The sequence below is a fragment of the Columba livia genome, chromosome 9 (assembly GCF_036013475.1).
Source record: "Columba livia isolate bColLiv1 breed racing homer chromosome 9, bColLiv1.pat.W.v2, whole genome shotgun sequence".
In the NCBI taxonomy this organism is placed as follows: domain Eukaryota; kingdom Metazoa; phylum Chordata; class Aves; order Columbiformes; family Columbidae; genus Columba; species Columba livia.
In genome coordinates, this window is record NC_088610.1 from 24,006,211 (window position 1) to 24,029,323 (window position 23,113).

General features: G+C 40.5%; 1 protein-coding gene and 1 long non-coding RNA gene across 5 annotated transcripts in view; one reads left to right on the forward strand and one right to left on the reverse strand.

The window, feature by feature from the left end:
- FAM168B (family with sequence similarity 168 member B) overlaps nt 1-23,113 on the forward strand; it is a 305,947-nt gene that overhangs the window by 275,212 nt on the left and 7,622 nt on the right. For 2 of the 4 annotated variants that reach the window (XM_021297424.2, XM_005509600.3), the window contains 4 exons: nt 14,537-14,617; nt 17,627-17,710; nt 22,058-22,200; nt 22,670-22,847. In XM_021297424.2, coding sequence (XP_021153099.1) covers nt 14,548-14,617; nt 17,627-17,710; nt 22,058-22,200; nt 22,670-22,847 — 475 coding nt within the window. In that variant the 5' untranslated portion in view covers nt 14,537-14,547. Of the gene's footprint in view, nt 1-7,943; nt 8,193-8,483; nt 8,672-14,536; nt 14,618-17,626; nt 17,711-22,057; nt 22,201-22,669; nt 22,848-23,113 lie in introns of those variants that run through there. The other 2 variants (XM_065074258.1, XM_065074259.1) reach the window with 2 other exon arrangements.
- On the reverse strand, nt 108-7,868 carry LOC110364065 (uncharacterized). The gene is made up of 2 exons (XR_002422560.2): nt 7,537-7,868; nt 108-2,929 (listed from the first exon to the last, which is right to left on the reverse strand). It is a non-coding gene; the product is annotated as an uncharacterized LOC110364065 (long non-coding RNA).

Below are 23,113 nucleotides of genomic sequence, written 5' to 3' on the forward strand. Positions count from 1 at the left end.
CTTTGAATGCAAGACTGTGGGACAAGTGGAGTTGGTCATCAGGTTTCACTGCCAAGATGGGGATGGAGATAGAGGTCAAAGAGGTGCAATTATTTCTGCAATCAAACTCAGCCTAGAATTGCGATTTTATTCACATCCTTAATGGAACTTCCTGTGGTAACAAGACCTTTTACTCACTGATTGTCCAGCCTTGGCACATTGAAAATGCCATCTCCGTTTGTATACATATACCGAGCGAACACAGGAGATCCAACACAATGTTGCAGGTGTAGCATGTGCGTCTGTTAGCAAACACTTCTGTGGCTCTGTGCATCTGTCTCAGAAGGGGTTTTTCAGCACCAGAATGATTCCCAGAACACACACAGATGGTACCATCTGTGTAGTTTTCTGATTTCCAGCCTTAGCGCTTGCTGCAATCTCACTGGGTACATCTTTTATTTAGGAATAACTTGTTCCGTTTATGTTGCCAACTGATTCACATTCAGAATTGTCCTAAAAATTTGCAAGACCAGTGGTCATCTCCCTGTCTGTTTTGAGGTTCTCAGGAAGCTTGTTTTGATGGAAACGAGTCACATCCTTAGAGCGTGCTCACTCATTATATTGTCAAAGCAGAAACACAGATAAGGAAAAAGTGTACTTGGGGAGAATTACCAGGCCGTATACTGAGATGTGACACAAAATCACTTGAAGCAGACTTAGAAGAGGCCTGATAGTTACCATTTCAGTAAATAGCATAAGAAAAACAATAAATCAAGCTGTGCTGTGATTCTCAACAACATATGTATCTATTATCCTAGGCTGGAGTTTTAAAACTTTGCATGATAGCTAAAAAAGTGGAGAAACATACTATACGTTCTTTAGGAGGGGCAATTAAGTCTCCTGCTGGAGGAATGTCAGATATTGTTTTCCTCCCAATCAGGGAAGTTTCAAGATGAAGCTAAACTGGCTTTGTATTTTCCATCTCAGGTTTCCATGGTAGCAGCATGTAATCATCTTATTTGTAAATAGCAACTACCCATTTAACTTCACAGCCACTTTTAACATTTTTTGCCACAAATTCAACATCCTTGAAATGTCCAACTCTGTCGTATAGTTTTACTGCCAGTACCTATAATCATTTGGGGATATTTCTGTTTATGAAATCTTCAGTGATATAGTAGCACTGTAATATCATGTATTTATGATATCATATATTTATGATTAACATATCATAAAGTTATGATTAATATTGTCTGGCAATGGCACATCCTATTATAAATATTTTCAACCTATTATGACTTTGCCAGGTTGAGGCCACTCAGGTTGAATGCCATTCAGCCCAATTTACATTCCAGATATTTCTTCTGTGCTGATAATATGAAGTTTCAGCTATTTTATTTCAATTGTAGCCAAGAACATGGCTATGGAAGAAAACAACCTTTTGCCTTCACAGACAAGATTCTTGCAGCTTTTTCGGCCAGCCCTGAGACAGGGCTGTGGAGCATATGGGTGATGTCTTGTTGTCAGACACAGACACAGCTTTTTTCTGTCCTACTAAGAATTAACCCAAATTTGGCCAAGTTTTAATCTTCTGAAAAATTTCATCTTTCATATAGCTATCTTGCCTTCCTATCTGCATGAAGCACAATTTAGTCCCTGGGAACTCCTCCGTGCTGACAGGCTGCATGTGCTCAGTCCCGAATTGACTGAGCCTGCACCAGTCTCCTGCTCCAGGGCTGAATGGCACTTGATCTCTAACTGCTTCTGCTTGGATACAGTGTAGGCTGGGGACAAGAAGCGAAAGAGAAAGGGAGAAGGACTCTTCTGTGAGACGTGCACATATGGTTAAGATTAAACAGGTATTTAAAGGCTTTGCAGAGTAAGTATGCACTGCATGTTTTTAACAAAGCCGCTTCCCCAAATCTCTCAAATCGCACCCCTTGCACACTCAGTCTGTTTCCCATTTCCACCCTGTCCACCTTACATCCCCAGAACACCGCTTCATGTGGAATTATAAATCAAGAATATAGCTTTTGGTTTTGACCCAAGTCAGTGGTCTGTATTGGAATCTTGTCAGTTGTTTTCCACTAGGAGAAACTGAGAATGAAGCAAGGTACTACTTTGATGTAGCCCTTTTCTTTTCCAGAGAACATACAAAGGTCCATTTCCTTGGTCACAGGAGGAATTAAACAAAGGCGGTTTATTTACTGATAGTATCTAGTCTCCTCCAGTTAGCAGTTGGTTGGACAACTTGGTCTGGCCGTGATCCCAAAGCTGGTCCTTATGCCGCTGTAGCTTTCTGTGGCTCCTCCGTCAGTCCTGGGCAGAGGCACCCCACGCTCTCAGACAGCGCCAGCCTGTCGGTGGCTGGCCCTGAAACCCCTTCACCCACGCAGCTGGGACTGCTGAGCACTCATGTGGGCAGTCTGTGTTTTGGGTGGTGGTACTTAATGTTACCGTGGTCTATCCATAAAGAAATGTGGTTTTCCCGCATTTATCCTCCATAAAAGACAACTGTTTATATCCCTGAATTCCAGAACATAGTCCTGACTCACAATAGGACATAAATTTTAAGAAAAAGGAGAAATAGGAACAACAAAGACCTTGCAAGTACACCAAAGTTAAACATCTGCATTGTGCAAAAACGAATGTACTGTTAACAGGAATTACCAGCATCAGATATGTTTGAAATATACATAAAAATCAGGACTACCAGAAAAATATTTCCATTTTCTCTTTTCTTACTTCCAGATTCTAGGAAATAATCCTAATTTTACAGAGAGACTTTTGAATCGAAGCAAATACTTTTTGGCCATTTCTGCACTAGTATTGTTACGCAGTTTCCAGGAGGCTGGAGCATGGGCAACGCCAGCTCATATCTGTCTGCAGAAGACTCTGCAAAGGTCCCGGCTTCCTGCTGGTTGATTCAAGTCATTCTTTGTTGTACTGTCTGGAGAAAGAAATAGAATCAGGACTTTATGACCTTAACAATAAATAAGATCAAATATATTCTTTCACTTTAGTAATGAACAAATGAAAAATGGTGCATAAACTAATAGATATTTTTGTTTAATATATCAAAACATTATTTTTCTTTCCTTTTCACAACATTGAATTAACCCTTTTTCTCTCTGTCTTCTTGAAAACATTGGCATCAAATAAAAAGCAACAGGTCAGTGACAGCATACAAACTGGCTTCCTTTTCTAAGTGGTATTATTCTTACTCTTGCTTCTGGCAAATATAGGACACAACTGAATGTAGTATTCCATAACACTCTCTGGGAATTGTAAAATATTCTACTGATACCAGTTTGAATGATGCTAAACATTCATCTTTAGCAGTTTACTTAAGAAGTTGAAGGGGGAATTCTAACTGGTTCTATGTAGAATTTTTATTGTTAAAATCTAACACAAGAATTTGTCAGTTTTATTTGTAGAGGCTCCTGGAGACTTACAGCACTATAAAAACAGAGCAGGTGTTCATTCTGACAGAACAACAACTAATAACGGCCCACAGGTCTGGGAAGTCTCTCTCCTCTGCTTTTAGAATGGAAGGAGATTATTACAGTGCTTTCAACAATATTCAGCAAAACCATAGCTGATGATTTGTATCATTAAAATAAATCACAACAGTAACAAACATTTGTAAAGTCCCACTAAACGCCACAACACAGCAGTCCTTGTTGTGAGCTGTTATTAATAGAAACACAGGAAATACATGTTTTCTTAGTATTTGCTCCACCTTAGAGCAGCTATATAGCATCTACAGAAGTTGTCCACGTGCTTCTCAATAGGACACAGTGGTCTAAAATCTGCCTCCATTTAGGGGAAAGGAAATCTAAGCAGTAGATAAAGATTTTACCTCGTAGATTTATATTTATCTGTGTAATAACAGAGTAGATTTCAGCTGATTTATGAGACCTTGATATTTACATACATTCCAAATTCAGTATAATTTCACATCTTTAATTTTGTAATTCCTGGCTTTTAGATGTTTGTTTTGGATCATTATGAGGTTCTTATCATATTTTCTGTCACAGATTTTCAGTCTCCACTATGATGGAAGTTGTATTTTGTCTGGTTATTTAACTACAGGTATTACTTTTATCATATTGTGCTTTGAAATCAAGAGCCAAGTTGACTGCCTGTGAAAAACTCCGTGTATATCATGGAGAAGGAAATGCTGCAGCATAGCATACTTTGCTTATGTTAGCTATGCATAAAGCAGGCATGGACTGAGTGAAAATAACTTCTGATGCCCATAAAAGAGACTCAAAAGCAATGGTTCTGCCAAATAATAAATCTTTCGTGGCTGAATTTGAGTTAGGTCTGTGCTACAGCTGGGGTCCACATGGGTTATCTTTCTCAGAGGCTTTTGTGTAAGATACTTGTGATGGTCTTGTCATTATAGAAAAGCATGTGTCCCATACAGAAATCCTCAAGGAATTAAACTCGTATAAAAAGGAAATGTGTCCCACTATTAAGAAAAGGAGTCAGGGACAGTAGCATTCTGAGATATTTTCATATGGTTGATGTGGCAGTGGCGTTCTGACCGGTCCTCTCAGAAAATCAGAACACATTTGCACCTTTCTTAATCTGCATACCACCCTTTGCATGGTGCTTGGCACCCAAAGTGTTTGATCAAAAAATAACTTTTGAAGACTTTTAGTGATGGAAAGAGTGATAAGGCCTACAGAGGTGGCATTTTGATCTTGTATAAAATACTAGGCAGCAGCAGCATGCTCAGGAATATTTTTATAGCATTTACCAGTCTTATTGAGAGCAATCAAAATTAAAATCTATTTTTCAATCCTGATACCAACTCTTAGGGGTATTTTTTAATTATAGGCTCATTTGAGACTGCTGAACAGTATAGACAGGCTATTAAAATGTACCCTGAATTACCATGACCCTTCACATATCTCCATCACATATTTTTAGTTGCATGCCAGTAAGTTTTGCTTCCTTTGGAATTTGTATGATAGGTTTAAACTACGCAGACAGCACAATTCAAAACCACCAGAAAACACCAAACAAAATATTTAGAAGACAGTAAATAACTACCCACCTGTTTAAATAAGAAGCTGAAAAACAGTTACCCAGATATAAATACTTGTGACACTATTGCAGTAGCTTCTAATTGCCGCTGGGCAGTGGCCGTCCAACCCAGTTACCCGCCTCTTGGGGCGAGTCTGTAGGTATTTTAGATGGCTCAGATGGCCAGAACAGTTCTAGCAATTCCAGATGAGACAGATGATAGCAGAGGAAATTCTTAGCAGTGCAGAATAGTAGATGGCGAGGTGCTGGCTGTTTCTAATATTACAGAATATTCCACAAAACACAGGAATTCATTTTGGAGCACATCTCACTGTTGATGGTATCTTTCCCTGTAGTGCCTTTATTGTCACTTCCTTGTTACTGCAAATTGAATCCCCTCAAACAGATATATTGAACTGTCTAAGAATATATCTGCTCAAGCAATTTTTTTGTATCATTAGCGTGGTTTCAATGGTTATGACCTCTCATCCCCCAGACAGGTCTCTCTCCTCTTACACAAACAAACCACACTCAGAGGAAAACTCTTGCAGTGTAGTGCTGGAGACAGTATTTCTGAGTCACCATTATACTTGTTCCTGTCTATATACTAATGGTACCATTCTTTTTGTAATGTAGCTGGAGTCAATGCACCAGCTCTCAATTTATTGTAGTATTCCTCTGTGACTGACCAGCATGATTGATGTATGTCAGTTCACATCTGTGGGAAGTGTATTACAATAAGAGGGAGACACCTGAGGATAATTAGAAAAGAGCAAGCTGTCCTACCCGTCAGAAATGTCAGCAAGCTGTGAATCAGTTTGCAATTCTGCTACAGAGAACATTATTGCTTCCACATTTTACTACTGTAACTATGACATTGTACAAGAAAAGTATCAGGTGCTCAGTTTTATCAGTTTTTAAAAATAATTTCCATCTTTTTATAATATTTTTTCCAACCACATTTAAGGGCTTGTATTTTACTGGTTGACAAGAGTTGTGCGCTATATAACTGATATATACTTTATATATGAGACTAATAACTGGCTAAACTAGCCAGGGATTGGCTTACATGTGTGTGAGAGTTTAAATTGTTGCTTTGTCATCTTATTGGTATCAGATTTTTGCTGTGGCTGGAATATTTTCCACCATGGCGTATGTTATTACACCATAAGACAAGTTCAAATTTACAATTTAGGCATAGTTTGCAGAATACTATCTAGCATAAATAGTAATATCCCTATGGTTTTTAGTAATGATGCATGGCAGGGTAACAGAAAAGGGTGCTATTTGTATTGCATGTCCCTAAGCAAGGGAAATTTTAGTGAAACTAGTTCCCCGAGTTCAGCAGTGGTCTGAGGTGCCCTGTAACATAAGCTAAGTCTATGGATGCCCGGCCCATTTGTGCGGGCTGTGTATTGGACAAGGCTCAGCCTGTTGTTCTTCTTTAAGAAAAAGCTGCTCTGGCAGCCTCTATTGTCATCCCTTCAGGATTTAAGGAGTTGTTGGTTTATGTGTAACATTTGTCTGTCCAGACCGGCAGCTCGTTTGGGGAGCAGGGCTGCTGCCCGGAGCACCCCTGCAGTGTGCGGTCAGCAGCTCTCACCACACATACGGCGGGGCCATTTGCCTCTGCCTGTGGTGGTTTGTTTGGGTTTGGTGCCAGCATCGCTCTCTCCAGCAGCACGCTGGCTCGTGTGTTCTGTGCAACCTAAGATCAATCAGTAACGTATTTGCTGTCGTGCTGGAGTGCGCTCTCTGATAGCGTTAGTCACGGTGCCTGTCAAGAACACCTCTGAACTAACGGCACTGTTTGGACACTTTTCTGCACAAATTCTCTCTGCTCAGGCTGCCTCCAGGTGCTCACAAAGTTATGTTTCTTTAACAGCTGCTGAGCAGTGATGAGTATTGTCTTGAGTCCAGCCTCTGCCACAGGTGCGTGCAGCTTTATGTGTGATGTTTTAAAGGAGGGGCAATGAGAATTCCACATGGCTGTCATTTTGGTATCTTGCTGTGTGTTCAATGATGTCCACTGTCTGGTCCAGATTAACCTACCATACATTTTTATTTTGTCCTGTCCTTGGCAGATACTTAGTCCTTTATCAAACGGTTAGTCGTAAGATTATGTAAGTGTTTTGTCTGAGGATCAAGTCGTGCCCCTGGCAGGTCTGTTTGGGTGTCAGAGTTGCAGGACTGGCTGCCACCCACCAGGTGGAGGATGGGGAGTTTGTTAGAAAGCTCCCTGACCTACAACCTTACAACCTGGTTCAAACTGGAACACAGGAGGTTCCACTTGAATTTGAGAAGAAACTTGTTGGGGGTGAGGGTGGCAGAGCCTGGCCCAGGCTGCCCAGGGAGGTTGTGGAGTCTCCTTCTGTGCAGACATTCCAACCCGCCTGGACACCTTCCTGTGTAACCTCATCTGGGTGTTCCTGCTCCATGGGGGGATTGCACTGCATGAGCTTTCCAGGGCCCTTCAACCCCTGACATTCTGGGATTCTGTGATAACCTGTTTAAGCTCACCTTGCTCGTCTGTGTCGGTTTTGTACAGGGGTCAGTACAGTCCCGATTTCTAAAGAAGCTTCACAGGTTTGCCTGCTCTCGACAAACAAAAACTACTGACGAACAAGCCGGCGCCCGTGCGGCCGCGAGGGCTCAGCGCAGGCACGGCCGGGCTCAGCGACGGTGGGGCCGCCAGGCGCTCCACGCCCGGCGCCAAGGCCGCTGCACGCGGGGGGCACGGGCAGCCCGAGGCAGCCGTGCCCGAGCGCTGCCCCAGCAGGAGGCCGCTCACTCCGCTGTTAGTCCCGCGGCCCGGCCGCGCTCCGCTAATGGCGGCCGCGGGGTCACGTGCTGCAGGGCGCAGCGCCCGGGGGCTTCCGTGCACGTGACGGCGGCTTCCGCCCCTGGGCTAGGTGCGCGCGCCCCCTCCCCCGCGGAAGTGACGTCGGCCGCGGGTCGGTGCGCAGTTGTTCGGTGCGGCGGCCGCGGAGCAGCCGGAGTCGCCGGCGGTCACTGTCCCCCCTCCCCGCGCAGGCAGCGCCCGCCCGGCCCCGCCCGCCGCCCCGCCTTCCGCGCCCGCGTACGTACGGCCGCACGCACACACACACACACGCAGCGAGACAGCCAGCCAGCCAGCCAGCGACGGCCGGGACGCCACCACGAAGCGCCGCAGCCCGGTGAGTGCTAGGCGGCCAGGCCCGCCGCGGCCGCGGGTGGCGCCGGCTTCCGGAGCCCCTCCTTCCTCCCCGCCGCGCCCGGCCCGTTATGTAAGGGAGCCGGGCCCGGCGCCTCCGCGGCCTGCGCCGCCGGCCTCACGGGCAGGCCGCACCGCTTCGCGGCTCCCCCTGAGCCACCTGGGCGACCCCTTGTCCGGCAGCGGCGCCATCCTGGGCCTGGCGCACTGTGGGCCCCGGCACCGCGGGCAGCCGCTCTCCGCCGGGCGGAACAACCGTTATCTTCAGCGTCGCTCGGGGGCTGGGAGGGCTCCTTGTAACAGGTGTCCAAATGGCCTTTAAACGGCCGCAGGTGATGGGCTAATTGGGGAGGGAGCCGGTTCCCAACCGCCTCGCCGCACCTGTGCGGACAGGGCCGCCGGCCTCTGGTCCCCTTGTAGTCTCTGTTGCTGCCGGGACCTCCACTTACCTGTGTGGAGTAGGTGGGTTTTGAATGCATGGGATGTCTGTAACACTGTTTTATTGATGTATGCTGGAGATCGTCAGGTTGAGAACTTCATAAAAATTTAGTGTAGCATCGGATTTTCAAATAAATAGCATCATTAGGCTTCCACTGCATGTGAAAGTCTGTGTGTGGCTTGCATGCTGTATCTGTGCTGTTACCTTTATATCTGTGAGCTGGAGGAAGGATTAGTGTTCTGGTCATCTGTAGGTTGTAGGAAGAATTGTGAGACGAAAAGAAAAAAAGCCTGGTGCAAACCGTACTTCTAGTGCTTTTCTAGAATGCTTGGAGCCAAACCATAAACACCAGCCAAACAATGAATTCCATGCTCTGAGAAACATAAAAAGTTGGGGTTTAAGGAAGGGGAGGTGTACAGCGCTCAACATGAGAAGATCTGGGCTTAATTTGTTCTTAAATGTTCAGTAGCACTCTGCATATTACCTAATTTGACTAGACTTTCTGTCTGCTCTAATATGATTTTACTGTAAGATGCATCATTGTTAGTGTCATAAAACTTCCATGCTCGTGTAACTCACGCTTCCCGACATGTATGTTCGGCGTAGCAATTACGCAGTTTATCTTTCAGGTTAACAAGTAGAAGGAATTAAGAGACTTTTGGAGATTCTATCTCAATTTGGAACTTGTGATAGTTTCAACTTATTTTAAAAAGGAACATGGTATAAACATGGTATAAAATTTACCAAGAAGCAGATCTTCAGGATTTAACTAAAAAGTTGTGAATATGATTCCTTCACATACTGAAATTTTATTCTTCCAATTTGATTTTATTTTCTATTTCTCATAGTTGATTAACTTCCCCTAAACTTGGCAATAGACAGGCATCTAAGATGTTTACTGTGAGGAACTGATGGTTTTGCTGCACTATTCCACTTATTTGAAATAACAGTGTATGTGATCTCAGAGTCATGCAGGAGGTGCAAGTATTGGAGTTGACAACTTCTACCCCCTTGTGCAGTAGCAACAACAGAAATCATAGGCTTTGAGAAATGTTAGGCCATTTGTTTAATATTTCTGTACATAGAAGGTTTTCTGAAGAAAAAAGGTTTTGTTAATGTTCTGTTATGGGTTTTTTGTGTTTGTATGCCCGTTTTTTGTTGTTGTTTCGTTTTTGGTTTGTTTGTTTTTTAGAATAGAACAGTGCCACTAATGTACAAATGAAGTTGGTTCATGAGCAGGATCTTAGTATTAAATTATTGGTAAAGGTTTTCTTTCTGTGAATGGCATGTAGAAGTAATTCTGAGTATTTAATATATAACTGTATTGTTTCTGTTTTTACTGATACTGGATGCAAGTAGTATTGGTGTTAATGTATGTGTATTTCAACACAAAAACCCCATAATAAACCACTAGTAGAATAGGCTTATAGATGAGAATTGTAGTCATTAGAAAGGATTAAAAAGTCTAAACGGCTCTATTCCTTTGTAGTCTTAAAAATAATGCATGCACACAAAACATAGAAGGGTGGTTGCAGGACTCTCATTCGTTCTCATTTATGACAAGAACATCTTGTAACTTGAGCAGGGGAGGAAGACTTGCATGTGAATGATGTTTCCAGCTTTGCATATTACTTTATCTATGAACTTTGGGCAAAGTTGTTAGTTGTCCTTCTCCAGGCTGTGGTTCTACAACCTCCATCTGTATTGCAGCTATCCAGTCCTGCTCCCTTCCTTACATTGGCACTGGGGCTGTTTTAGCCATTTGGAGATGTGTTTCAGCTCTCTCAAGTTGGTAGTAAGAAAACATAGCAAACCTCTGCCCAAAAAGCTCCAGCAAAACCCTGTATTTTGCCAACTGATATAGCTGATGTAACTTACTGAGGAGTAAGGGTGCCACTGCTGTCCCTGCAAAGGGAGCAGGATTGTTCTCCAGCAGCATGGCAGTTCTGTGTAAGCACTGGTTCCAGCTTCCCAGTAAAATACAGTGACCTATTTTGAGGTCTTGGATGAATAGAAGAAGTATGTACTACCTGCAAATACCAATGCAGTGTGGGTTGTGGTGGTTTAGATTTAGGAAGTCTTGAATGCCTGCTGATCTAAGCCCCCTTTTTTTAAGACTTAATCGTGACAGAAGTGCCTGTTATTTGGCCTAGGATTTGCATCAAAGGGCCTATTTTGGTGGCTGAAGTTCTAACAGAACATGATGCAACTGCTACTTTAATCGTTGTGAGTTATTTGAAGAGCTAAACTATTTTCTGTGTTACTTAGCAGTGGAAATGACTTTTTTTACTTTACAGACTGCTGGGCATTTAGGAATTGTATTTTACTTCTATTAAGCTTTGATTGGAAATCAAACGGGTTAAATGTAGAGCATTACCAAGATGGTCCTTAACTTTGTTAAGGAATTGTATGTAAGTGGAAGTTGGGTTGTTTGTACAGTTTCATAGCAAACAGCATTCTACATGTATTCCAGGATGCATAGGTGTTAAGCAGGCTCGCATGAACTCATTATTTAAGTTCCAAGAATGAAAATATTAGTGGACCACAGTAGTGTGCTTTAGGCAAGGTACTTGGAGACACTTCTCCAGCTCTTGTGATGGAGTTGTCATATAATGAACACAAAGTGCCATTCAATAGATCTTGTTCTGATAGCGTTTCTGCACAACTTTGAAAACAAATAGTAAGAAAAAATACCTGTTACAAAGGAGTGTGCAGTTTGTTTTGCATAGATCTGTGGTTTTTTGCATGTATCTCTGTAAAATGGTTTTTAAAATAATTTCTTAGAAAAATTCTCTGAGTGCAGCAGGAAAAGCATGTACAAAAGCGTATCTAATTCGGAGTACTAGAGCTTTAGCACTAGCAGCAGTTGGCCTTTGTGCTCAGCTTCCTGAAATGAGGATTTAAGAGGAGGATGATTGTCCTGGTATCTGTCCCAAGATAAGATTTAACAGGCTTCATCAAAACCGAGTTTGTTTGGCAAGAATGAAAGGTGAAGCATTAGTGCTTCCCAAGCATGCTTGCATAGTCTTTAATCGGAGCATCTTTAATTTACCTTCATTTCAGCTGAAAGAATTAGTTGGGTGTAATTTATATGCAGTTGACGCTGTGCAATTTATATACAGATGATGCAGGGTAGACACTTATTTACATACACATTAATATGAGAATGCTTTGGAGGGGATGCCAACAAAAGGGTTGAAAGGCACAATCCTTTGGGTTCACTTTATAGTAGTTTCCCTAGTGTTTGATGTGGACTTGAAGTGTTACAGGGAAGTGGACTGCAAGGTTCTGTATTTCAGTATAACAGATGCCCTTCCAAGTAAAATTACAGTAAGACTGGGATGATTGCAACCACTGGGTAATACTATATAATTATACTTACATGTTGCGTCCTTCAGAGAATACCTGAAAATAATTATTTTTAATTAGAAATGATCTGAAGTTTGTCTGCGTTACAAAAACTTTTTGTAGGCTGGTGGATCTCTACTTGTATTTCAGTGGTGAAAGCAGAAGTGGTGGAAGTACATACCTGTTCAACCAAAGGTGCAGTAATGTGTGTACAGATTTTGAAGTATGGATGCATTTGAAGTGGAAGTTGACATTATTTCCAGTAGAAGGAGCTTGCAGGCTTCCAGAACCATACTTTTTTTTTTTTTTTTTTTTTTCTCTCCTTACTTAAGTAGAGTTCCTGCCTCATACTCTACTTCCTTGGACATCGTCTTGAGTTGTCCTTTTCTATTCATTTTCTGTACATTTTCAGCTTTGTGTGGCTTCTGTTTGTTACCCCTCAGAATGTATGCCCTTGTGTTCTTTTGCAGTCATTGACTACTAATACTTATGATAGTAGTGGGGTGTATCTATATATATCTGTATATAACACCTTGATATTCACAGAATGTTCTTGCTGGTTTTCCAGACCTCTTTCTTTCTTCTCATTGCCATTCAGAATGGTGAGAGGGTTACAGTCTTCTTTCCTCCTCATTGCTGTAGAGATTGCAAGGAGGTACAGCGTCTTTCTAGGGATGTGGGGTGTGGGAGAGTGCTGTTGATATTGGAGTGGGAGAGGATATGCACCTCCCTGAAGCCTTTTACCCACAACTCGGAAATGCTGAGACTGAAGTGAAGCTTGAAACTCTTATGGGGTTTATGAGCTTAGAGACAAAATGTGACAAAATCAATATTGAAAGAGGAACAGAGATGCGAATGAACAGGGAATGCAGGGAAATACTAAGGGAACAGGCTCATTTCAATTACTTAGAAATGCAGATACACAGTAGAAAGTACAGGAGCAAAGAACAGACTTGCTACAGTGAAGTGTTAGTCCAGTAAAATATGGTTCATGATGGTACAGCAGAGTTAATGCGACAAAACTTCACAGGGCTTTGTTGGAAAAATGGTTTATACTTGAAGATGACTGGTTTGATGTGGAACATTTCCAAAGAGATTTGTGTCAAACTGCTTTTTTTCAGTGTTGGTCGGGTGATTAAAACATGCTGTTTTGGGGAACTTTCATCATACTTAGCAATGTAAATGGCAGGGTGTTTAACTCATTCTTAATAGATTCTGTTGTCTTGATATGTAATCAAATATGAAGCTGGAAAAAATAAAAGTAGTTCTGTTTAAGTTAGTATTATTGCTTTGTTTGTGTGGGAAAAGTCCAAGAAACTGGTGAATCTTGTAATTCTCTTACATCAAGTTTAAGTGTTTTGTGAAAGCTGGTGGTAAACTTTGACATAATTTACTTTCCGATTTCCTAATTTGGCACAAATCTTCCTTTTACTTCTGTTGTGTACTAGATGCTGCTAAAACTCCAGGCACAGAGCTGTCTTCAGTGTTACTTTAAAAAGCAAACTGCTTATGGTTTATACAGTCACTTAACATAGGTTTATTAGTGCAGCTATACTGATACAGTTACCTCAGATTCCTGCCCTAATGCATTCTGTAATTAAAGTAGTGGACGTGTAATTATGACTCTCGCTTCATAAACTTTATTTACAAAATTCTGTTAAATCGTGTTAAGCTGCTGAACACACTGTTTGAGTAAAACAGCATCTCAAGATATAGAGTAGGAAGTGACTCAAGTATCGGCTATTAGCGGTTAATAAGAAAGTCTAGTTTCATAGTGTGTCTTCCTGTCTTGCTGTTGGAGGTGTTTTCATGGTGTTTACTTACCAGATTCTTTTTAAAACTGGGGATTTGTCTTTATTCCTGCCAGTGATACTAACTGTAGGTGCCTCTTTGTGTATACGAAATCAGAAATGACTGGACCCAACTGTGAGCTTGTCATAGGCTCTGAAGAATGTAGAAGCAAGTAAACAAATGTGAGCTAGCTGTCTAGTCCAGAAAGTCTTTTACCACTTACTTCTGTAACACTTGGGCTGTTGACAGTGAAGGAATTTGGTGCTGGTAAAGGACCAAAATCCCAGACTTAAAATGCCAGCAGTAATAGAGCATAAGTATTTGCATCCCTTGGCTAGATGCTTCAGCAAGGCAATGGGAAGAATCGAAGATTGATAGATGGTAGATGGATGATAAGTGATTGATAGATGCCATCGGAGAAGTCCAGCGCAGGTGAACTCCTGCAGTGGGTTCTGGATTTGCAGCCATGGGGATGCTCTTAGGGATGGAAATATTTTGAAAGCATATTCCACAACAGGGAATGTTTCATTCCTGAGACATTCTCTAGCCAGTTGAGGGCTGTGATGCTTTGAAACTTACTTCTGCTTGTAGCTACAGTTTCAAGGTTGCTAAGTAGTTGAATTGCGGCTTTTCCCTCTGTTTATTTTTCTTCCAATATGCGTTCCCCCATTTCCAGTTCTGCTTTAGTTGCTGGGATTGCAAGCTTTCCCTATAATAAAGTAAATTTTTCTTTTCTTTCCCTGATTCAGTTACTGGAATCATGAATCCTGTGTATAGCCCTGGATCTTCTGGGGTTCCCTATGCAAATGCCAAAGGAATTGGTTATCCGGGTAGGTAACTCTTTTTTTTTTAATGAGTTTATGTTACAGAGATCTTTGTTACTAATCAAGAAGAAATAGCCACTTATGAAGGGCTTTATGTATTATCTGTTTGGGGGATTTTTTTTTTTTTTTTTTTTTTTTTAATTTAAAAAGTGACATTTCAAGAGTCAAGTTAGTTGTTCTGTTGTATTTCTAACTTCAGTATCTCTGCCAAAGCAGCTTATTTTAGGAGCTCTAATAATTACGCCCTGCAAGAAGAGGAGTCAGTCTATTTCTGCTGCTAGTTGGCTGGTGCTTTTAGCCTTTCTATCCTCTAATTCTTGTTCCTCCTATCTGTTTTATGACTGCCTGAAGCATGACATCAAAGGTGGGACAAATAAAACGGCCAAAAAAATGTTTTTAAAATAGAAATCAAATATATTTCTTGCTTTCTCTGCTTCTCATTTGGCGTCAGGTTTCTCACCAGGGTTTTATTCCCCTCTCATCTCCTAATGTATTTGTGAGCAGGGTTCATTTCTGATGTCCCCATAGTTCAGAAGCTGGATAAGGCAATAATTAGATTTGGACAGAACTTTTTAGGAAGGCTGAAAAGAAGCACTATGTGCCTCCATGAGGCATTTCAGGCAGTGTTTCTTGAGTTGGTCTTTTTTTTCATGATGTCTGTTGTGTAATTTTATAATAAGTCAAGCAGCAGTCGTTTACTAATTAATATCTCCGTATAATTATTTCTGTGTTTGTAATTATTGGCTTTTACAAGGCTTTCTTTTGCTTTAGATAAAGGTTATTATGAATTATTCAAAGATAACTTTGTAATTTTATCCCTATTCATTTTCTAAACACAGATTTGTATAAACCAGGGTTTCGTTTCTACTTATAACCATTTACATATTGCACTGAAGCTCTTGTTTATACTAAGCTAAGTGGTACCTTAATTTATTTAGGAAGATATACTATTGTAGATTCATAAATAGCAGTTTAAACAACATTACAACTTCTAGTATTTTATTCTGCTGTTATACATATTAGATTACATATTTAATTATGCAAGTACTGTGTATTTGCCAGTCTTCACTTGGTTGTAAATTAGCATAACTAAAATACGTGAAATTGGGGTAGAATTGTTATAGAAGTGCCTTAATGTCATGCTACAAGTTGATCACTCGAAACTCTTCCTTACAGCAGTTGGTCAGTTTACTGTGACCCTTGAATTCAGTTTAGTCAATAAGGTCCGTGGGGTCACACTGTTACAGGTAGTTTGCTGAGCTGCCTGGTTTGGGCATAAAGATTGTGGGATAAACACATGTTTTCTAAAATGAAGAGTAGTAGACTTGCATTTAGTATTTTTTTAAAATCTAGTGCATGACTAAGTCTCCCCTGTTTGCCTCTCCTAATTTAAAAGCTACAGATTCTCCATTCAGAGACATTCAATTTACATGGCTTGCATGATAATGAACATATTTCCAGGTGGAATGTATTATTTAAAGGCACTGTATTTCTGAAGCTGTTGCATATTTAATAGCTGTTTATATTACACTACACCTATTTGAGGTTGTTGGATGGGTTTACAGTAGTAAGTAATCAATATCCAAATGTTCTCACATAGGTAAGTTCTGTGTGGAAATTAAAACTGCTGCTTGTGGTAGTTACGTTTTTCACAGATGACTTTTTTCTTAAGCAGCTCAGAGTGCTGTACTGTGGAGCTAAACCTGTGAAGAAAGAGTAGAGGGCTGAAAATGTAAACCACAGAAGTGGTGTTGCAGATGTGTAGTCAGTTTGAATAAGGTGTAAAGCTATATTAAAGTTTTTGACTTGCAGCTTGTGAATTTGAAAACTTAAGAGCTATTTACACTTGGAAAAGTTGTTATGAATTGGATATGTTATTTTTACCTTTGATTTTTAAGCCTAATGTTTTTCTTAGCCTTACCCATGCTGGCCACCTAATACTAGTGCCAAGTGTATGTCACTTGATATGTTTACAGAGTACTTTACAAAACTAAATTGGCATATGTAGTCCTGAGCTAAGGAATTTCTATTGTTAGGAGGAATTGCTAAGGACTCTGGGATTTATAGCAAAATAGAAACCCTCAAATTTTAATAGCAGTGTAAAACTAGCAGCTTTAAGCCTGACAGTGAATATGCAAATAGTAATTGCCTTTTATCTGGAGAAGTTGAAATCTTTATATGTTGATAACAAATGTGGTAGTAACTCTTTTTCTAAATACAGACATTACTCAGTTTTACAGTTTAAAATAATAAGTTCCTGGAAAAATCAATGGCTGTGGTTAGTTCAGAAATTTCACTTATTACAATCTAAACAAACTTTGTATTTTTCAAGTAACTGTAGCTTTTGCTAACGCTTTTCCGTCTTATGCTGGAGGCCAGTATATTGCAATGTTAGTTCAACTGTCGTTGTTCTTCTGTTCTGGTATAGAAGTGTTTACCTATCATTTTGCCAATACCTCAGTGAATCACTTGTTACTGATAACTGTCATAGTACATGCCTGAAACCAGTGAGCTTGTTTGCTACCTGAGTGTAAGAACAAATCTGTGTCAAATGCAGCAAACGTTTTAGACTACCTAAGGTTGCTTTGTACTCTGTACTTGGGATATCTCTGATCTGAAGAGTCAGAGTCACTGTGACTTCTAGAGATTTATTTCTGCGAAAAAGTATCTTTTCTTCTGATAAATGTTTTATGTGCGTCAGATCATAAAACTCTGTGGGGCAGGAGGGTTGAACAGTTGCACAAAACTTAAGAGTCACTTGGCGAAGTTCGAGGTTTGCTGAAACAGGGATGTAAGGGAGAATTGCACTTGTGACTCCTTAGCTGTTCCTTCCATCCAGCATTCAGCCGCTGGTGGCTTGGGAGCAGTCCAGTGTTTCAGTTGAGGAGGTATGACTGAAGGCCATCTGTTAGGTCATCTTAATTAGAAGATGTACAGTGAAAATCTTTGAGAGTAAAGTCTAGTTAGACAGGGCAGTTAGTTTAGAAAATAACTTTGACATATTCTTTCTTCTAGCTGGCTTCCCAATGGGCTATGCAGCGGCTGCTCCTGCCTATTCCCCTAATATGTATCCTGGAGCAAATCCTACCTTCCAAACAGGTACGTGTAATAGGTATGTCAAAGCAGTAACCTGAAGTTTGGAAGCTGTTAGAACCAAGAAGGGAAGGGCTTACAATAACACTTACACTGCGGGATAAGCTTTACATTACTTTGAATATGACTCATAAGGAATAATCTGATACATTTAGTATAATCTTGTCTTATACTGCTTTCACCTTCGGAGAAGGGAAAATTTGCCATTTTTGGCTGTTATTTCTATATTTCAGGCTGATACTTGAGGATTGTGTTACATTTTTCCCTCACTGCTTCGTTCTTGATTCTGCTTGCTTTGCATCCTCCTGGTTGTTTCCAGATTCCTGTTTTTTCTTCTGTCTTCAGAATTCTTCTTCCTCATGCTTTTCTTGAATTAGATCTCTTTCCAAGTTTACCTTGTTGCCTTCTTTCTGCCCTAAAAATTGTCTTCCACAAACTAATTGTCTAGAAAGCCTGGTTGCTGGGCAAAACTAATTTGTCTGTAGTGGATGTTGGAGGAGGATTTGGGTAACTACTCATGCATGATTATCTTTCAAGAGAAAGGGAATGTGATGAGCGTAGGAAAAGGGAGACAGAAAAACACAGACAAGAGAAACCAAAGCCCTCACCTAAGCTCTTACGTAGTCCTGCTTTCACTAATAGATGATGATTTTGATGTATTAATGATTGAAACAAAACAGAAACTGGTAGCATTTAGTTTCCACTTAAACAAGGAACACACATCTGATAGTATTCTTCCTGTGCTTACTTGGCGTACTAAGGAATTTTTTACATTGTTCTGTTAATGCAGATCTGGGCCATCTTCAGGAACTCTTTCACTTGCGTGTTTTATGCCAGCTTTTCAGAGACACATGTGGTACATAAACAAATTTGTCCCTGCATGTCCTTGTTTAACTTACAGGGATAGGAAAGGCCACTACTGGAAATTGGGAAGCTGACGTTGTTGAAGCCTATGTGCAGTATTGAAATTCAGTGTCTGTAACATGACATTTCACTACCAGGAGACTCCTGTAAGATGTGAAGTCTTAATCTCTCTCTCAGCTGTAGCTTCAAGTCCTGAATGCTGTGTTCTAAGCTGGGTGATGGTTCTATTGCACAAAGGAAAACAGATTTTATTTTTTAATTTTGCAATGAGACTCTGTATGACAAGCGAGGAAGACTGATGACAGACTGCTTAGAAATGCATCTCTTCACAGGGCTGTGTGTTGCTCTGTTTTGATTTCTTAAAAGGGCATGGCAGCAATTACTGAGGCAAGACAGAGTAAGGTATCTAAAGTGTTTGCCTGCAGAACCTGTTAATAGTGTGCAGCTAACTGTGGAATGCTCTAGTTGGTTCAACCTGTGTCTCTGTTCAGTTTGCTGCTTAGAGGCATAGCGAATGCAGAACTGATTTTGGCTTGTCTTTGGTCTTGTATTGAAGGCAGGGAAACAAATGGATAAGTTTCAGTAATTTAAAACAAAACCAAAACACCAAAACAAAACCAAAACAATAAAACACCACAAAAAACCAAACCTTGCCTCTGTGCAAGTACCACATCTAGGGGCTACCAGCTTGCATTTGCACTGAGTTGCTTAAGTACTTTTTTGAGCATGATGTTGAAGCAAGATGAGTCCCCATCAGGGGTATAACGAGTGGGAATCGAAACCCTGTGTGGGCTTTTCTTATCGACTTGTATTACTTACACCATTCAGTTTCATGGTGGAGATTACCTTAGGGGTGTGTGTCTGCCTTCTGTGCTCCACTGTGTATAACATCAGATTCCTGCAGTTATGCTAAGAAGTAGCTATAATTTTTGTTCCTAGGATCAGATAACTGAAAGGTAGTTCCAGTCTTATTACGAGTTGTGGTTTGCAAATCCTACTGCAGGAAGATGAAGATTTACCAAATCATGAGACCAATGTTTTTATCCACTTGATTGTGTTTTTTCCTCTGTGTCCATTATGTTGTAATAGAGGGTTATGGTTTCTGGGAAAGATTGTTGACTTGGTAGACTTAATCATGTTACCATATTATTAGTTTGTGTTGATTAATCTTGGAATATGTCTTATGAATATAGCAAAGTTAGAGTAGGAATTTTTTCACTTTTATGTGAAAAAGGAATAAAGACAAATAGAAGTTGTTGTTTGCCATTTTCAAATATCCTTTATTTTTTTTAAAGCTAGTACTACTAGAGTCTTTATTGCTGTTGAATAGAAAAATAAGCTTTTATTTCAGAAGAACAATTTTTAGCTACTCTTTAAGCTACGAACTAAAGTTCAAAATGTCTGGCTCTTCTAATTCAGGCAGATGAAAACTTGAAGTACTTTGTCCTAACAGCCGGGACTTTTTTATTATACGTTCTGATGTAGCTGCTTGTTTGTGGAATCAAAGCTTTTGTAAATTTGTCTCATGCAGCAGTGTTTGAACATGCTGTGCCACTGTTCAGAAAGAATACCTTTTTACAAGTAGCTTCCTTAAATTTCTGTGGTTTTAAATAACCACGTGGTTTACTTTTAAGGTCTTTACTCCCTATAAGGAAGAAAATAATTAAATGGCAAAGCAGAATATCTCTTGTACAGATGTACCACTTTGTGATAATGGAAGTTAAATATCCTGTGCAGCTGTATCAGTGGCTTTTTAGAATGAGAGTGGGCTTGACTGAGGACATAGTTGTGGTTCACTATGGATGTTTCAAGTTCAGCATTTTGTAGCTGGCTTATTCAACAGAAATAGCTCTCCACGCTAGAAATAGAAGTTACTTCCTCAGCACAGTCTCTTTGTCAAATACTTAAGATCTCTAAAAACAAGACTTCAGATTAAGTGTTATGATAGCTTTCTTTAGTATCTGTAAAGGTCATAAATTCTATCAAAAAATAAAAAGAAAAACACAGTAAACCTGTTTCTTCATTAACATAAAAGTTTTCAGTTTGAAGGGTGGAATGAAGTTGCGAAGAAACTCGGACTTCTGCAAAATGAAGGAAGGTCATCTGTCATCATGCTGTCTGCACACACTGATTTTTCACAACACAAATGCCAGTGGTCTCTCTGCTATGTGGCTTCAGATCTGTTCTCTGGATTGAAGTCAGCATGTTCTAGACTTGTTTTTACAGTTGCCAATTCCAGCTAAATAGTCATTCGGTCTGTGGATGTGGCATCTCCTGCTGTGGTGGACCTGCAGAAGACTCAAGATGGTTTCAGGATAGCACAGGCACAGGGCTTTGGTGCTTTCTCCAGAATAGGTGGTGCTGGGTGCTTACTACCCAGAATGTTATTACTGGTGGGTGCTGCTGCCAGGGTGTTTGTATTCCCACTCTGGCCATTGAGCCACAGTATAAACATGGGAGTGTAGCAGGCAGCAGCAATGGTGCTTTTCACACGTCTCCTCCATGCCTCATCAACCTTGTTCTTTTCTCCTGAGACCTTGTCTGGTGAGGGCAGGAGAAACTATGGAAGAACTGTCTTCAGGCAGGGTCTGAGCCAGCAGCTGCTACTTGTCCCTGTAAAAACTGAACAGTTCCCAGCATTTACAAGGCAGACTGATTTTTGGGGGACTTATAATAGGAATGCCAAAGAAATATTTTGGATGGCATCTGTAGTCTTATTGTAAGGTATACAAATAATTCATAAGTGATGATGAAGGGTATGTCTACATATGTAATACACAAAAAGGAGATTTAAAGATACTGAAGTGCCTTCGGAGTCCCATTTGAAGTTGCAACGAGCTCTACAGTGTTTGTGTTTCAAAGGCATAGCCTTTCATATTTATTTTACCCAGTTCAAAAAATGCCAAAATGCAAATATGAATAAATGTAAGTTGAAGTGGAAGATGCAGATTGTGTCTCTCTGTTCTCTGAAAAATCCATCTGGAGCTCTCTGCATAAGTCTCTTTTTTGAAATTAAGCTGTTCCTGTGCTGCCTCTTCTTCTACAGAAGGTAACTGCAGGTTAGTTAACGGTTACTGTGTTTTGCCAGTATAATTTGGGATGCATTCGGAGCTGGGCTAATATTGGCATGGATGAAATCCTCCAATATAGGAATGCTGCCTAATGTGCTGAAGCCAAGTATTTAATTATATTACTGTGAAAATACAAATCCACTTTTTTATCCCCTATCCATAGATTTGAAAGGAAAATTGTGCAAAAATAGAGCTAACTTTTCATGTTAAGTTGACACAGTGAAGTATTTAGGTTTTGAACTGCTATCGGTATCATGTGAATGATAGAACTTGTGCTGGGATTTTGAGGCTAGCCTGCTAAGTACTAACAGGAAGATTAAGGAGTTTGGAAATTAAGAACCGTGCAACCCTGACTTCAGAAAGCAGTGTACTGACACTCATTTTTCCTGTTTTTAATGCAGATTTACCTTTGTTTCAGGTTACACTCCAGGCACCCCATATAAAGTATCTTGTTCACCCACTAGTGGTGCAGTGCCACCGTATTCTTCGTCACCGAATCCCTATCAGACTGCTGTGTACCCAGTTCGAAGTGCCTATCCACAGCAGAATCCGTATGCACAGGTAAATAAACAAAACTAAAAAATTGTCACACGTAACAGGGTTTATCCAGTCTGCTTAGTGTATTTGGATTTGTCAGAAACTTTTGGTTCTTTAGCTAAGAGCAGCTGAATAAAAAATAAAGAAATAGTGAGAGAAGTTCTGTGATAGATTAATATAATAAAAGATACAAAATGAAGGGAATGAATAAAGAATGAGCCCTTTTTGTTGAAGGCATAGCCAGTGTTGGAATTCTAAAAAGGTTTTGGATTTGAATGTTATCCTAAATGCCTTAAAAGGGGGCTAAATGTTAAAGTTTGCCAATGAAATGCAGTTAGAATAGTTGAAATGAGTGTTTTGGCTTCTACTCTGTAAATACATTCTGTCTTTAGAATAATGCTTTTATTTTATGATACATTTATGAAAGAAGTTATCATTTATCTTCGCCATGAGATATACTGTAATGACTTAATTTACTTCTTTTCTCTAACAGCAAGGCACTTATTACACACAGCCTTTGTATGCAGCACCACCCCACGTAATTCATCACACCACAGTTGTGCAGCCCAACGGCATGCCAGCGACGATGTATCCTGCTCCCATTCCACCGCCCAGAGGGAACGGTGTGACCATGGGCATGGTGGCTGGGACTACGATGGCAATGTCAGCAGGTATGGAACTTGTAACCCTCATGTTCTCTTGATGAAGCCCTCAGTTTGAGGCAAACATGGCTGCATTACAAAGTTGTGATGCCAGATGTGTGCTTGGCAGAATCATGAAATCGTTTAGATTAGAAGGGAATTCGGTGGGTTGTCTAGTCCAGCACCTTCAAAAGGGATTCAGCTAGATCAGGTTGAGTACTTGTTCACTGATATTTTGATCATCTCTAAGTATGGAGATATCACATCCTCTTTTCAGATACTAGTATTGTGGTAAA